Source organism: Pipistrellus hanaki, assembly GCF_964339955.1.
Source record: "Pipistrellus hanaki genome assembly, chromosome: X".
Classification (NCBI taxonomy): Eukaryota; Metazoa; Chordata; class Mammalia; order Chiroptera; family Vespertilionidae; genus Pipistrellus; species Pipistrellus hanaki.
This window is the reverse complement of record NC_140524.1, coordinates 38,663,832-38,681,295: the sequence shown is the minus strand read 5'-3', so window position 1 is coordinate 38,681,295 and position 17,464 is coordinate 38,663,832. Positions and strand designations below refer to the sequence as shown.

At 36.9% G+C, this 17,464-nt stretch overlaps 1 protein-coding gene across 4 annotated transcripts in view; it reads left to right on the top strand.

Moving 5' to 3' along the window:
- The window catches only part of PLS3 (plastin 3), a 91,747-nt gene extending 76,108 nt beyond the window's left edge, over positions 1 to 15,639 (top strand). For all 4 annotated transcript variants that reach the window (XM_084870287.1, XM_084870290.1, XM_084870288.1 and 1 more), the window contains 9 exons: positions 1,985 to 2,127; positions 4,507 to 4,602; positions 8,540 to 8,735; positions 10,685 to 10,763; positions 11,559 to 11,673; positions 11,876 to 12,009; positions 12,685 to 12,808; positions 13,042 to 13,166; positions 14,396 to 15,639. In XM_084870287.1, the coding sequence (XP_084726413.1) occupies positions 1,985 to 2,127; positions 4,507 to 4,602; positions 8,540 to 8,735; positions 10,685 to 10,763; positions 11,559 to 11,673; positions 11,876 to 12,009; positions 12,685 to 12,808; positions 13,042 to 13,166; positions 14,396 to 14,528 (1,145 nt within the window). In that variant the 3' untranslated portion in view covers positions 14,529 to 15,639. The remainder of the gene's footprint in view (positions 1 to 1,984; positions 2,128 to 4,506; positions 4,603 to 8,539; positions 8,736 to 10,684; positions 10,764 to 11,558; positions 11,674 to 11,875; positions 12,010 to 12,684; positions 12,809 to 13,041; positions 13,167 to 14,395) is intronic.
- The last annotated feature ends 1,825 nt before the right edge of the window (positions 15,640 to 17,464 follow it).

The following is a 17,464-nucleotide window of genomic DNA, read 5'->3' as shown; positions in this document are numbered from 1 at the left end:
AAAGTTATTCAGGAAAACAGCCTACTTATAACTTCCTTCTTTAGTAGTAATTAACATTTGCCTGGCACTTTAGAATTTGTTTTGCAATAAAGACACAAAAACACAGAGTTTAAGGAACTTTCCCAGGATCCCCAAACTTGATATCTATTCTTTTCTGCTTTGTCCAGACAAAACCCCAACCTTTTACCACACTCAGCTCTACCACTGTGCTCCATCTCCTATTATTTTTAATTCTTTTTATATTGTATCATAGGCTTAGACCTCTTAAAAATATTCTGACCTGCCCTTGATGGTCTCCTATTTCCCGAACCAGCAGAAGCATTGTCCTTACAGCATAGGTTTTTAAATCACATCATGCATTTGTAGAATATATAAGCGTGTGCAATACAATTATGATGGGGTCTAAGGAAGTACTACATTATTCTCTCCCTATAAAGTTTAAAATAGTAAGTACCACTACAAATATTCATATTTTATTCCAGAAATTTCCATTTCAATCCTCAGTTACTTTTGGGGAAAAATATATATTTGGGGTTCTCATTATTTCAAGGTCTCATAATGTCTATAAGAATCATATTTTGCACATTTTTATCCATTTATCCATGATAAGACTTGCACTTTAAGAATTTATTGTACTTTCAATCCACTCACATGTACCTATATTTGAACAAATACAGTTTCTCTACTTGCCATTTTCACAGTGGTGTTTGTCTGGTTAAAGGAGTCAAGGTCCATTGAAAAAGGAAAAGGAGACAACAAAATAAAATTATATTGGCTTGTGTAATAAATCAAGTGATTTATCTTTGACAAGGTGCATAGATGTCAGGCTGTTTAATCCTTTCTAGCCTCTGACTTTGCAGAGATGGGGAGCAACAGGAAGGGTTCCGTACAAATGATCATTCAGCCTCCTTGCTTAAATGTCTCAGTGCCAAAATGACATGGCATAAAGCGAAGAACATGAAAAATGAAATTTGCCTTATATAGGTATTGCTTAGACTATTTCCGTAATCAGGCACTTTGGGCTTTAATATAAATCTCTTTTATTTTATGGGAATTAGTTATTGCATAAGGATTACACAACTTCTTCATAAAACAATGCTTGAATTTAGACAGTTCACTATGCCAGCGATTTTCTACCAGTATGCTGCAAGAGGCACACAGGTGTGCCATAAGAATTTTTAAAACATGTAGTACCTGACTATTTAGTCAGGGGCACTGGCCTCTTTTCCCCTTAGATTGTCAAATAAAATGACAATGGCCAACGTAACAATACCCATCTGGTGCGAATGGATCAAAATTATACCTTTTTTTGTCAGGTCAGCAAAAAATATATTTTTTGGTGTGCTGCTGAATTTTAGTAATTAGTTTATGTGTGCCAGGAGATGAAAAAGGTTGAAAATTGCTGCTCTGTACAAACACCCAACCTCTACTTATTTTCTGTAGAAATATTTACACACATACACACAAAACCCTCTGCTTCTTCCACACATTCAATTTAACAACAAAACTATTGAGTAGCCTTTACATGTTAGGTGCTATGGAAAATGGAAAGTTGAATTGTATTCCATTAAAAATAGGTTTAACTCTTCAAGAGTTAATTAATATACCACAATGTTTTTATGTCCCTTTAAATAAAAAGTTAGGTGAAAGGCTCCATGTTTTAAACATCATACCCCAAATCTGTAATTTTAATATTATTAAACAAGCACAATCTATGTAAATATGTGATATAAAGTGAAAATGCCTATTTATTTATTATTTAGTTAGTTAGTTTTGTGTATTCTCATAAGACAATGTCTTTATCTGTCTCATCTTATAATTATCTACTTTTATATATATATCTTTTATTAGACTCAGAGTACCTGGAAACCAGGTCATGCTGGTTTTTTCATCTCTATTTTTTAATAGTATCAAAAGACTAAACTTGTAATGACCATTATTATTATAATATTTGGGTCATGGCTTTGTATATTTTTTCTTGTAGCCTTGGCTGCTTTACTTCGAGATGGTGAGACTTTGGAGGAGCTTATGAAATTGTCTCCAGAAGAGCTTCTGCTTAGATGGGCAAACTTTCATTTGGAAAATTCAGGCTGGCAGAAAATCAACAACTTTAGTGCTGACATCAAGGTAACTGTAACTGTGCAAAGAACCATAACACTTTGGGGGGCTATAATGACTTGAGAGATTTCACCCCAGCTTAACAGAGGGGAAATCCTACCAGTTTATCACCAAGCCTTGTTGCCTCTTGACCCCAATGATAGATTTCTGTAGAGAGGTGGAGCTGAGTGAGGAGCATGAGCACCAAGTTTAGTTTTCATTTTGTGGGAAAAAAGTAAAATTATTATAGTTCTAGCATTTTATATTCTGCTTAGTGTTAAACATGGAATATGTGCCTCCTTTCCTGTCATGTGCTCTTACCTTTAGACATTGAGTTCTTTAGAGTATTGATAAGCTCTTATATATGTCTTGCTCCTACTTCAGCTCCTGCCCCAGTGCCCTCCTACTAAGTCCACCTCTGACACAACACCTGGCATATAAAAGGCCCGCAAAAATTCCTTGCATTGAATCAAATTCTAGAGCTCACTGCTCACCAGGAACAGTAGGGAAAACTAGCAAGGGAAAGAAGACACTGGTAGCACTCATTTACAACATGGTGCCCAAGGCTATTCAAGCAGAGAGAACCAAAATTATCATAGCAAATATCATGAAGTTCTCATTAACTCCCTGGACTGTCTCTCAAGTCCAGATGTTGGGACACAGGGAACAAACTCGAGGATCTTTACCAGATGTCACTGACAAACAGGGCTATGAAATCAATATGCTGTGATCATATCAATTTGTTCAGTGGTGAGAGGAAGTAATGGGCTATTTGCACTACTGATTTCATCAGTGAAAATTGTAGCTAGCCCCCAAATTAGAGCACTTGACCCCATCCCTTCTTTTCACGTACACATGTTTGACCCAGTATATTTTACTTATGTATTAGATGTGTTCCCGAAAACCATTCATAAGTACATTTTATGTTTTAAGACTTATTTTAAATGCACAAAAGGAAATATTTTTAAATGAAGCCTGTTTTTAAAATATTTTTAAAAGCAAAGAATTGTTCAGTAATGTGAAAAGGAATTTCCAATTTATCTTTATTCAAGTTCAATTTTTCACCTGCAAAGCACTTTTCAGTATAGTGAATACAGGCTATGTGGATATTCCACATAGTCTTAATTCACTCTGCTGGGTCTGTTCTTTACCTGTTGCCCTCAAATGCATAGGATTAAATTATATATCCTCTCTGCATCTTTCATGGGTAATTGTAAACGAAAGCACTAACACAACTGCCATGCACTATTTGAAGGAGGAAAGTCCTGTGTCCACTAATGGTAGGATCTGGGTTTGCATTTCATAAATTGCTTTGAAATGACTTTCACTCATCCAATTTTCCCTATGCTTAGAATAATTTAGGGTACTGGGTATCAAACTCTCTTGGGCAGCTTGTTTACCATGCAGCTTTCTGGGCAGCTCCCAGAGAGTCATCATATTTGGTGGGAATGGGGTTGGATCCAGTAATCAGTATTTTGAACAACATTGCAGGGGATCACGATGCACATAATCTTCAGAGCTTACTGTAAGAAACATTCTTTCAGAGCCTGTTTGGACTGTCAAGGCCCAGTAATAGCAAACTATCATACCCAGGAAGGTAGTCTTCAGATATAGCAGGATTAAGGCTTCTTGACTCCAGTTCCTGCCTTCTGGTATTCCAGAGAGGCAGAATTTTACTTGATATGTGTGTTGAAGGCCCCTAGTAAGTGTTTGTGCTAATCTAATAGTTTTTGAGCTGTGTTCTGTGGAATGTCCACATAGCCTGAATTCACCGGGCCCATCCCCCCAATATGAGCAATGCACTTTGTTTTAGGAACTGGGATTTCAAGGGGAAAAGTTCAAGTGCCGAACAAAAAGAGAGGCTTTTGGGGGTTAATTATATTGGATCATAAAGGGTTAAATGTTATTTCACTTGAAGTGTTGCTCATTTTGTTAAAATTTCATTTAAATTTACATTTAAATACATCTTTAGCACAGCTAATCTCTTTTCCATAGGGTATGGTATGTATTGTGCTTTGTAATGATATAACCTGTTTATTTTATCTTTCCCTATGCTTCCTGGATTTCTACTCTCCCACTGATTTTTCTTGCTTATTTTATCTACCAAGCTTATTGACTTCAGTAATTCAGTGAAGGTACAGAACTAGTTTTGTGTTTACTAACATTATTGTGTTGATTACTGCAAGAAATTGTTAAATTATGACAAAATCCAGTTCATCTATTTTCAAGGCAGACATAAGACCAAATAGATTAACTTTTCGGGGGGAAAGGTCTGTTAAATTAGAAGGCAGTTGTTTGTGCCATACATTCTTTACAACTTCAGTCCAAAAATCCTTCCAAACATGGGACAATAGGATGCATTCATTCTTTGTGAATGTGATATCACTGACATTTTCAATTCATCCGTAGGATTCCAAAGCCTATTTCCATCTTCTCAATCAAATTGCACCAAAAGGACAAAAGGAAGGTGAACCACGGATAGATATTAACATGTCAGGTTTCAACGTAAGTATAGGTGTTTCTTTCAACTTTACAATCTTTCTTATAAAATTATTGTCAATTTTTTATAAATACAAGAGTATTTATAATTATATGTGTAGTGGTATTGACAGTTTTAAGTATTATTTTAAAGTTAATTTTAATTGCTATACTTATGATTTAGAGGCAGAAAGACTTTATTTTGAGAGTTCATTAGTGAGTTCCATAATTATGGTGTAATGGTTTAAAATGGATGGCATAAAATATTCAAAGCAAGCATGGGGAAATAAGTACTAGAGACTGACCTTTCCCAAATATTTGGATTATGACCACAGTGACAGATGTAATGACTACATACAGTATTTATATATACATCTGTTATCCTGTGTTGAGAATAATATGAATATGTTTACAAACTCCTGATCCATGAAATACAATTTGGGAAATTACTGACATGAACTTTGTTACCTGGTTACACCATTAATTTGTTCAATGATCTGAGACTACTTACTTCCCAAAATTGGATATCACTTTGTTCATCCACAAAGTAAGAAGCTAGACCAGCCTGTTTAATGTCAAGTTTCTAGGATCCTGTCATTCTTTATACCCATTAGATATGGAATGCATGTACTAATCTTAAAAATCCACATTTCTAGCCTATTATGCAATAGGATTGAGTGGATTACACTGGCTAACCCATTTACACTACCTTTATTAGAAATGAATTTATATCTGACTTGTTTGCTTATATTTCTGTCTGTATGTTAAATATGAAACTCCAGTTCAGGCCACTTTTGATATAAATGAGGCACCATCCTGTACACTGAGGAAGCCAGATGCCTGGGTAAATGGCACCAGTATATAAACTGATTCTGATAAAACTCCTCAGCCAGTCCTCCCTAAGTGATCTTCCAAAAACACTCCTTTCTTTGTCTCTTCCCTCCTCAGAATCCTTCTAGGATTCCCATTGACTCTATAATTCAGTCTGTAATGTTCTGCATAGCATTTTAAGGCCACCCCATCTCTCCTACTCAGTGTTATTTCCCACTAATCTGTACTCCCCAAACGCTCATTTTATTTTTCTCATAGCCTTTGCTTTTCCCTTTTTTGCAGGGTCATTCATCTTTTAGTCTTACACATTCTTTAGAAGCTAATTTAAAAATCTGAAAAGTTTTAGCTTTTTCTTGATGGGGTTTAGCAGAAAATGTTATTTTAATTGAGTTTAATGTATTCCGTCCTTCAATTTATGATCTGGTGCCATCTAGAGTATTTTCAAGGTACTGCAAATCCAACAAGGCCAATTTTTTTTTTTTTCATTCAAAACAATTTTATAATAAGTACCATATGTTGGGTAAGAGAAAGTAGAATTTTTTTTACTAATAGATCTTCATTGTTCAGATTATTACAGTTTTTCCTTTTTTTTTCCCCCATAGCTCCCCTCCACCCAGTTCCCACCCCACCCTCTGCCCTTACCCACCCCCCTTTGTCCTCATCCATAGGTGTACGATTTTTGTCCAGCCGAGAATTGACAATTGTCAGTCTACTCCCTTTCTATGCCGCTGATCCTATTATATTCACCAGTTTATTCTGTTCATCAGACTTTTTATTCACTTGATTTTTAGATTCACTTGTTGATTGATATGTATTTGTTGTCACTTTGTTGTTCATAGTTTTTGTCTTTACTTTTTTCTCCTTCTTCTTCTTAAAGAATACCTTTCAGGCCAAAACCGGTTTGGCTCAGTGGATAAAGGGTCGCAGGTTTGATTCCGATCAAGGGCATGTACATTGGTTGCGGGCACATCCCCAGTAGGGAATGTGCAGGAGGCAGCTGGTCGATGTTTCTCTCTCATCGATGTTTCTAGTTCTCTATACCTCTCCCTTCCTCTTTGTAAAAAATCAATAAAAATATATATATTTTTTAAGTACCTTTCAGCATTCCATATAATACTGGTTTGGTGGTGATTAATTCCTTTAGTTTTTTCCTATCTGTGAAGCTCTTTATCTGACCTTCAATATTGAATGATAGCTTTGCTGGGTACAGTAATCTTGGTTGTAGATTCTTGCTATTCATCACTTTGAATATTTCCTGAAACTCCCGTCTGGCCTGCATGGTTTCTGTTAAGAAATCAGCTGGCAGTCGTATGGATGCTTCCTTATAGGTAACTAACTGTTTTTGCTCTTGCTGCTTTTAATATTCTCTTTGTCTTTTGCTCTTGGCATTTTAATTATGATGTGACTTGGTGTGGTCCTCTTTGGATTCCTTTTGTTTGAGGTTCTCTGTGCTTCCTGGACTTGTAAGTCTATTTATTGGACCAGGTAGGGGAAGTTTTCTGTCATTATTTCTTCAAATAGGTTTTCAATATCTTGCTCTCTCTCTCTTCTTCTGGCATCCCCATGATTCTGATGTTGGTATGCTTAAAGTTGTCCCAGAGGCTCCTTACACTATCTTTATATTTTTGGATTCTTTTTGCTTTTTTGGTTGGGCATTTTTTGCTTCTTCTTATTTCAAATCTTGGACTTGATTCTTGCATTCCTCTAGTCTCCTGTTGGATCTTCATATATTATTCTTTATTTCAGTCAGTGTATGCTTAATTTCTAGTTGGTCCTTTTTCATATCCTTGAGGGTCTCGCTAAATTTATCAGCTGTTTCTAGAAGATTCTTGAGTAACCTTATAACCATGGTTTTGAACTCTATATCCAGTCATTTTCTTTCCTCCATTTGTGACCTTTTTCTTTGTCTCCACATTTTGGCTGCTTCCCTGTGTTGATAGAGTGGTTTTGTGTGCTAGGTGTCCTATAGGGCCCAGTGGCTCATCCTCCCTAATTACCTGAGATAGACACTCTTGATACACCCTTTTGTAGGCTGTGTGCAGTCTTGTTGTAGTTAAGCCTTGATTGTTGTTGGTATCACTGGGAGGAATTGATTTCCAGGCCAATTGGCTGTGAGGACCAGTTGTATCTACAAAGGGAAAACTTCTGTGCTGGAGACACCCTTATGGGACAGGAGTTGCTTCAGTGGGGCTTTGGCACTCAAGTCTGCCCCCTGCGTGTGTCTCTTATGGATGTGAAAAGTTGTAATCTGGATGGTCTCACTCTGACGATTGGGTACATTGGGTCTTGGATTTCCAAGGAGAGAAGCCAGCAGGAGCCACAGAGAGATCTGCAGATTCCTTCTCTTTGTTTGGGGTTTGGAAGTGCCCAGGTGAGGCCCAGCTGTGAAGCAATGTAAGCTGCTATGAGCCTTGGGTCACCTTTTGGAGGCTCTGGAGTGCTTTGACCCAGCTGCAGTATGTTAGGTTTCAGATTGCAAATGCCCAGGCTACTCATATGCAAAAGTATCTGTGCACAAATTTGGTGGGGCGGGGTCTCAGGGAATCACCAGGGTGGAGCAAACAACAATGGCTGACCATCAGCCCTACCTGTGTTTCTGTGTCCCATGGAACCGTGCAGGAACAATGATCGCTGCAAGCACCTCTGAGAGAAAGCCGCCCTCGAGTTTTACCTGATGCCAGACAGTCAAGTTTCTCCCTGTATGAGTCTGGGTCCCCAGAGTCCTGCCTGGAATTGGAGTTCAAAGCAGTTGAGAGCTTATGTCTCCCTACCGATTTAAAAAGACAACAGCATACTCAGTTGCCAGCCCTTTCCATTCTCGCACCTCCGTACCTCTGCACTTCACTTCTGCACCTCCGCTTCTCCTCCAAGTCTCAGTGTGCTTTTCTCTTTCCTTCTAGTTGTAGAATTTCCACTCAGCCAGCCTTCCCATAATTCTGGATGATACCTGTTTTGACTTTTAGTTGTAGTTTTGAAGTGGTTGTGCGAGGCAGCAAGTTCAGGTGTTTACCTATGCTGCCATCTTAGTTTCTCAAATGTACAATAGAATATTATATACACCCTATCATTGTAAGTGAATATTTTTTGTATTTTGAGTATGGCCTCTTAAAAATGTCTTCTTTTACTTCAACAGGAAACCGATGATTTGAAGAGAGCTGAGAGTATGCTTCAACAAGCAGACAAATTAGGTTGCAGACAGTTTGTTACCCCTGCTGATGTTGTCAGTGGAAATCCCAAACTGAACTTAGCCTTTGTGGCTAACCTGTTTAATAAGTATCCAGCACTAACTAAGCCAGAGAACCAGGATATTGACTGGACTCTATTAGAAGGTAAAATTCAAATGGCTGGGACTATAGAACAGAAATATACAGGCCACAATGATTTCATAATCTTAATACATTTCCTTATCTACTTTCCTTTAGCAAACGTCTACTAGAAGTAGACTCAAAGACTGAGTAAAAAATGGCAGTTGACAGAAAGGGATATATGAAAGAACTTTTATTTATTTGTTATGTTTTCTTTTATTTCTTTTTAGAGAGAGAGAGGAAGGGAGAGGGATAAAGAGAAACATCAATGGTAAGAGAGAATCATTGATCAGATGCCTCCTGCACGTTCCCCACTTGGGATTGAGGCCTCAACCCAGGCATGTGCCCTGACTGGAATCAAACCTCTTGGTTCATGGGTCCACATTCAACTACTGAGCCACACCTGTTGAGCGATATGAGAGAACTTTAAAGTAGTCTAGGGCAACTCAGTTTAAGTCCCCTTAGTAAACCAGTGTTTTATTTTAATATTTTAAAATTAGATCACTTTTTTAATATCTCACAAGACAAATGCGCATCTTCATAAAATTTGATCTATAAATTTAGAGTATTTATGTTTTATTCTTCCACAATCAGACTAACTGGAACTAGCCCCCATTTCTTTCACATGTACCTACTCAAAAATTAGTAATAATGTGTAGTAATTATTTGTTTAACTTTGGAGAAGGTAGTTTACCTTTCCCAGGTGATAGATAGATAGATATATATATATAGATATATATATATATAGATATATGAAAAATTAACAAATATAAATAGTAGTTGTTGAATTTCCATTAGCATTACTATAAAATAAATTTTATGCTTTTGATATTTCAAGTAATTTGTTGCTTTAATATAGATAGGTGTGTAAAAAGAAGCACTTCTGTAGTTTAGTGAACATAAAATACAATATACCAATGATGTATTATAGAATTATATACCTGAAACCTGCCAAAACCGGTTTGGCTCAGTGGATAGAGCAGCGTTTTTCAACCGCTGTTCCGCGGCACACTAGTGTGCCACGAGATGTTGCCTGGTGTGCCGCAGGTGCAGACAAGACAAGAATTTTATAATTTTTCACTATTTTGTTTACTTAATATTTCATAATAAAGTAATTATAAAATACTTTCTTTGTGTTTATTTGATTCCTATTCAAGAGAATTACTTTATATATAGTCAATATAGGCACAGAGTTAAATTTTTTAACATTTTCTAATGGTGGTGTGCCTCGTGATTTTTTTCATGAAACAAGTGTGCCTTTGCCCGAAAAAGGTTGAAAAACACTGAGATAGAGCGTCGGCCTGTGGACTGAAGGGTCCCGGGTTCAATTCTGGTCAAGGGGATGTACCTTGGTTGCAGGCACATCCCCAGTAGGGGTTGTGCAAGAGGCAGCTGATCGATGATTCTCTCTCATCGAGGTTTCTAACTCTCTATCCCTCTCTCTTCCTCTCTGTAAAAAATCAATAAAATATATATTAAAAAAAAAGAATTATGTACCTGAAACCTATATTTGTATTAACCAATATCACCCTAATAAATTCATTAAAGTTTTTTAAAAGTTAAAAAATAAAAATGGGTAGAGGAAAGGTATAAATTAATATGAGTATAGATTCATATGTCCAGAGCAAATTTTTTAAGATACAAACTATACTTGATAACATCAATTACTTTGAAGTATGGAGACTTGAGCGACATTGGAGAAGAATTAAAGGAGGGTGGAATTTATAAGAAGTTCCTAGATGTCTAAATTGCTTAACTGGTTATAATAAGGTTCTATTCTTTCATTTTAAAGTAAATAAGCAAATTTTAAAATTAAGCATGTGTCTAGAGGATGTATTTAGAGAGAATGCTTAGAAATTCATAAGGAGAAAACCTTTAGATCTGGAGAGGAAATAGTCTTATGTATTGGTTGACATTATATACACATATGCAAGTAGTTTAATGAATATAAAATTTGTTAATATTCTTAATAGGAGAAACTCGTGAAGAAAGAACCTTCCGTAACTGGATGAACTCTCTTGGCGTTAATCCCCATGTAAACCATCTCTACGCGTAAGCCTTCCTACTGCTGTTATAAATAGTAATGAACATCATGAATGGGTGCTAAACAAATAATTACCGCTCTAAACATTTTCTGAATATTAATTTATAGTGGTTATTTATATTGGGAAAATGTTGAGTCGTGATATCATCAACTATAAATGATAGAATGCATTAATGTCTTTCTGGGGAAAAGATACCCTAATTTGAGACAAAGATCATTAAGGAACCCTTTAAGTAGACCATCCATGATGCCTGGAGGCCTTTGTGCTCACTGTTCTCTTAGCCTAAAATGTTCATGTTCTTTTCTATATCTAATGCCTCACTTCCTTACTATATTCACACCATTGGTTCAGATCAACAGATTCAGGTGTTGACCACCACTGGCCACTCTCTAACCCCTAACCCTTCCTCTGTTTTTCTTCATAAGACTTACTCCCAAATTGTATCTATTTATCTTTGTACTTGTTTATATTCTCTCTCTCTCTCTCTCTCTCTCTCTCTCTCTCTCTCTCTCTCTCTCTCTCTCTCTCTCTCTCTCTCTCTCTGACTGTAATGAAAAGCCAGGGATTTTTCTCCTATGTGCCCAGCCTCTAGAGCAGTACCTTGAAAACAGCAAGCTCTCATCAAATACTTTTAAGTGAATCAGATGGCCTTAGCTCTGTTTTCAGCATAGATTGATAGAATATATGTCTTGGGTATTATCTCTGGTTTTATATATCTTGTTTGACAGTGTCGTGTTATTCTTTTTAAGGAACAAAAGCCAAGTGTTTTAAAACACTAATTAAATTATTTTTAAATTGTTAGAGACCTGCAAGATGCCCTGGTAATCTTACAGTTGTATGAGCGAATTAAAGTTCCTGTTGACTGGAGTAAGGTTAATAAACCTCCATACCCGAAACTTGGAGCCAACATGAAAAAGGTAGAAAATTACATTGCCACATATCTTTGCTACCATTTTTCTTCTAACTTTATTTCTTTTGTTTGGAAATCTCTTAACTCAAAACTTCTTGTGGACAGGAACTGTGGTTTATTTACTGTTGTTTAGTAAGCATCTGGCATCACACATGTGTACAGATTAAACAAATGAAAATCTTTAACCATTTACTTTTGTGTGTTTGCAGCTAGAAAACTGTAACTATGCTGTTGAATTAGGGAAGCATCCTGCCAAATTCTCCCTGGTTGGCATTGGAGGGCAAGACCTGAATGATGGGAACCAAACCTTGACTTTAGCTTTGGTCTGGCAGCTGATGAGAAGGTATGATACATAATTTTGGCTGTTGAAGCTTCACTCCAATACAGGTCTGTGATCTAGTTGTTATTTTTAAGTAAACATACTAGTGACTACACCTTTGAAATGTTTGTATTTAGACTCTGAAATGAGCTTAAGTAATGAGTATATATTTGATGTTTCATGGGAGATGATGCCTCCTTGAGAGTTGCGCAACAAAACTGTGAACATTTCCTTTTCTCATAAGAGCCTGAGGCATACTCTTGAGTCTCACCTAAAGTCAGCAAATAAAGAAATAACCAGCAAAAATTGTGAACATCCCAGGTATCCATTTGAAAAATATCTTTTAACTATAATGCTAAAAAACATTTATTATGACTGGGTGCCAGCCAAAGCAGAGCTTATTTTAAGATATTACCACAGTTGGACTAGTACCAAATGTGCCTGCTGTAGACAGTTGAGCTTGCTCATTAAACACTGAAAATCTTAAACCCCACTGTCACCTTCACTACTGCAGAGGGTAAATCACTAGCAACCCACTTCTACTTGAAATATGTTTTTCATATAAGATGACTCTTTCCATGAAATCTTTAGTATCTCAAACCTAAGGAATAAAAGAAATGGAAGCTAAAGCATCTTCCTAATGTTTACATTTTCACTTATAAAGTAGATTGGGACCTTTTCTTTGGCTTCTTCTTTTAGATATACCCTCAATGTCCTGGAAGATCTTGGAGATGGTCAGAAAGCTAATGACGACATCATTGTAAGCTGGGTCAACAAAACATTGCGTGAAGCTGGCAAATCAACTTCCATTCAGAGTTTTAAGGTAAGAATTTCCATGTGTGACTATTAAACATTATGTTTGCTAGAAAGTCTCTGTAATTTTGGAAGGACAACCTTTGGTTCATTGTGAGTGAGAATTATCATTGGGCTAATGGCAAGATTCTCTTTGAATTCTCTGGCCTTTTGTTTTGGGAACTTTATATAAGTAATCCCATGTTTTACATATTGAAATTTGTACATAGTAAAATTCTCAGATTTGTTCTCCTTTTACACTAGGACAAGACAATCAGCTCCAGTTTGGCAGTTGTGGATTTAATTGATGCCATCCAGCCAGGCTGCATAAATTATGACCTTGTTAAGAGTGGCAATCTAACAGAAGATGACAAGCACAATAATGCCAAGTAAGTAATGCTGCCTAATATCCTGGCAAGAGCCAGAGATCTTCATTCTTAGTCAAGTTCTACCACTTAGGAATTGTGTCACCTAGGGGAAACCTCTTTGAGCCTGAGAGTCCTCATTAGTAAAATGGAAACAATAGTAATTACCTTAGAGATTTTGAAAATACTGTATATAAGTGCCTAGCATTGTGCCTGACCTACCAGGTGCTCAATCAGTTGTTGCTTCATGGAATTATAGAAATAATGTAGTGTATGCTTTAATGCAATTCAGCTACAAATTTACAAGGGAAAAATGAGTTAAGGATGATCATGCCTTATCCTCCAATACCCTTTTTACTGTGCATAGATCACTCTGGCTATGTATGCTGAGCTCATTATCTTGGTCCCTAAATGGGCAGGATGCTTATATGCTTTGGAAGTTTCTTGCATTTCAATAGCATTGAGATCTTTTCTACCCATCTCTTCCCTTCTTCACCAAAGACCTTGACTGTGACCTGGATTTATGGGCGACCCATGGGAGCTTTACTAGTACATTGAAAATCACCCAGCACAGGGCTTCATAGGATATAGCTAGGAGCATTACTGCAAAAAAAAATCCTGTTAATAAACACCTAGAAATGCCACATGTATTAATTGAGATATACTCTGCAAGTTTCCCTATCTGGATATGTCAGTTCTTTCCTTCCTTCCTTTGTCTACCCTTTCTGTTCCTTGCTCTAGTAACTCTGGTCATGTGCCATGTAGAAATTCGGAAGTATTCACTGCATCTACCATAGTAACCTGGATTTTACATCTGGTATAATTTTCCACCCCGTATCTCCAAGATCACATGAGAGTGTAAAAAAATTTTTTTAACCACATGACCTTTAAAAAAAAAAAAGCATTGATTGTGCAGCCAACCTGGGTGATTGTGTGTGTGTGTGTGTGTGTGTGTGTGTGTGTGTGTGTGTGTATTTTCATTTTCATAACAAGTCAGTGCTCCAAAATTAATTATAATTTTATATTGGAGAAAATGAGTGAATAAATGTTATCAGTCCTAAATAGCAGACCTGGTGTCATTTAAGAGTAACCTTGTAAACAAAATAAAACATCAAAAAGTGAAATGGTTCTGATTTGAACTTTAAATGTGGAAGCTTTACACCCCAGCCAAATGATCATAGAAAACAGATGTCTCATATTGTGTGCTTGACTGACAAGATTTTCATCTTAATTTTTGTTTCCTCAAAAAATAGGTATGCCGTGTCAATGGCTAGAAGAATTGGAGCCAGGGTGTACGCTCTTCCTGAAGACCTTGTGGAAGTAAAGCCCAAGATGGTCATGACCGTGTTTGCATGCTTGATGGGCAGAGGGATGAAGAGAGTGTAAAATAACCTATTTGAATAAAAACAGCCTTGCTCCCAGGTGCATGATTAGCAAGTCAGCTATTTCCAGGTGAAGTGCTCATGGCTTAAGGAACTGTTGGTCATTTTAAGGACTTTTCATTTTGATTAAGAAGACTAGCTCCTCATGAAAGCCCTCAGGGGAAAGAGTTTTCATAAAAACAAGTCCTCTTTCCCATAGTCCTAGTTGGATTGATCTGCACACCTGAAATGTGCTCATAGCCAAATCATTTACTCTCCTTCTAGATTGCTGCCTTTGACATTTCCCCTTGTTATATGTTATTTCTTTCTGTATATCTTTTTCCCTCTTAGAATGTCCACCTCTTGAGACTTGCTTAGATGATTGGATATGACTATTATTAGACAATAATTTTGTTTTCCATCCGGTATGCTAGTTCATAATTAAGAACTGTGGTCAGAGGGTATTTAGTTGTGAGTATCCTTTGCTTATCTTGATAGTACTGAAAATTTGTGGAAGTAACTGGCTGTGCAGAATGTAATAGAAGCTTTTCATATTCTTTTATTCTTAAAATTAGTATCTTTTTACAGTATTCTTTCTACACGATCCTTTTTTTGTACATTTAAGAATATTTTGATTACATTAAATAAGACTGCTGATTTTGCTACTTTTTTAAAGGGGTCTTCAAGTAAGTAAAAAACATACACTATAGGTAGAGGAAAATGTACCTTAAATTTGCATCTTCTCCCTCACACCCAAGCTGTAAACAGTTGACATATATTTTGTCTTAAAACACTTGGTTCAATTTTGGCTTATTTGTTTTAAAACCTGTATCATCAAACTCTCTCTTTAGATTTAAAATGCTGTTGAATATGACACATTTGAGGAGAGAGTATGCTCAGAACTTAGGTAGGATGCAGAAGGCCAGGTATGCTAAGTGTACAATAGATTTTCTAATTTTACACCTAAGACAAGGAGATGTGGTCACTAAAACATAAAAATATATGTAGGACTTAATGTACTCTTGCTTGTCGGGCTGTTTGCTATAGTTTCCAAGATTATAATGTTACTCTAACTCTGAAAAATTATGTAATCTGATAGCAATGTATTAGTTCAAATAAAGGCATTTACATAATAATTAGTCTGTTCATGTTTCTGTCCCTTAGTAGTATGCTAATGATGTTCATCAGTTTTTCCTCCAATATTTTGACTCTTTTTCTGTTGTACTGTATAAAATAATGTTTGTTAAATTTAAATTTTTGGCATAACCAATGGACACAGGCACCAAGGGGGTGAGGGAATGACCAGGGGATAAGGACACATATGTAATACCTTAATCAATAAAAAAAAAATTAAGCTTTTGTCAGTGAATTGCAGGGACTGAATTAAGGATAAAACCAATGAGAATAATGAGAATAGATGGTTTTCTCCAGCTTACAAAAATTTCCTTATCCAGATCCACCATTTTTCTTTTTTTCCCATCTCACTCAATTTTTTCAATATTCTATGATATTCAGAAGACCAAAACAATGGGGACTTGAACAACCAGGAAATAGAGAGGTGGTTTATAGAGATTTTTTCAACCTCATCACTATTGACATTTTTAGTTGGATACCTTTTTATTGGGGGGGGGGGGGCGCTATTCTGTGCATTTTAGGATGTCAGTAGCACACCCCAGAGTGTAAACCAAGTAAGTGTCTAGAAATAGTCAAATGTCCCATGTGGGGTAAAAGCATCCCTAGTTGACAACCAGTGGTTTATGGTACCGTTTTAAGGCTTTGTGTGAATGAGTACTATGAAATGCAGTCCTCTGAGGGACTGTATGGTGATGTTATAAAGTATTTTGTATTTATAGTCTAAGAGTAAGACAAACCTTTCTAAGTATGATACTAACCCCAAAGACATAAAATAAGAGAATGATACATTTGACAATTCTGCTTTAGCAAAGATATCTAAAGAAATACAATTTAAAAAGTCAAACTAGAGATAAACAAACCATTGTCTTAGTCTATTTGGGCTGCTGTAACAGAATATCATAAACTAAACTTGTAAACAAGATAAATTTATTTCTCACAGTTGTGCAGTCTGGGAAGTCTAAGATCAAGGTGCTGGCAGGTTCAGTGTCTGGTGAGGGCCTACTTCCTGGTTCATAAATGGCTGTCTTTTAGCTGTAACCCAACATGGCAGAAGAAGCAAGGGAGCCATCTGGAGTCTCTTGAATAAGGTCACTAGCCCAATTCATGAGGGCTCCATCCTTGTGACCTAATCACCTCTAAAGACCCCACATCCAAATACCATCACATGGGAAATGAGCTTTCAACATAGGAATGGGGAAGGGGACATTTAGTCTATGGTACCCCTATAATGGATTGATTTTCTTAATATAAAAACAATTTATCCTATCTAATAAAGAGGGAGTATGCTAATTGGCCCTCATGCTATTGTAAAGATGGTGGTGCCCACAGCCAATAAGGAGGCAATATGCTAATTGACTGCTGCACCCTCAAAGGTGGTGGCACTCAGGGCCAGCCCAAGGTGCAGGAAAACCTCTGATGGTGGCTACCCAGCCACTCAGTGCCACCTGAGGCTCAGGTAACCAGGGCCGGTTGAGGCTTGCACTGCCAGCAGTGGCAGCAGCAGAGGTGTGATGGGGTGTCACCTTCCCCTGATCACCAGGTCATCTCTCGCCCCTGAAGGCTCCCAGACTGTGAGAGGGGGCAGGCTGGACTGAGGGATGCCCTCCCCCCTGCAGTTCATGAATTTCCATGCACCGGGCCTATAGTGAATAAATAAAAGACAAGTCTTCTGCAAACATACACTTACCAGGGTAACTAATGAGGTAAGGCCAATCACATATTATGACCTGTTTTCTACCTTGTATTGTCTATGCTTACCCATCTCTCTACAACTAATTAGGACCCTAATGCCTTTTTTTTAATTTTAATTAGATTTGTTGGGGTGAC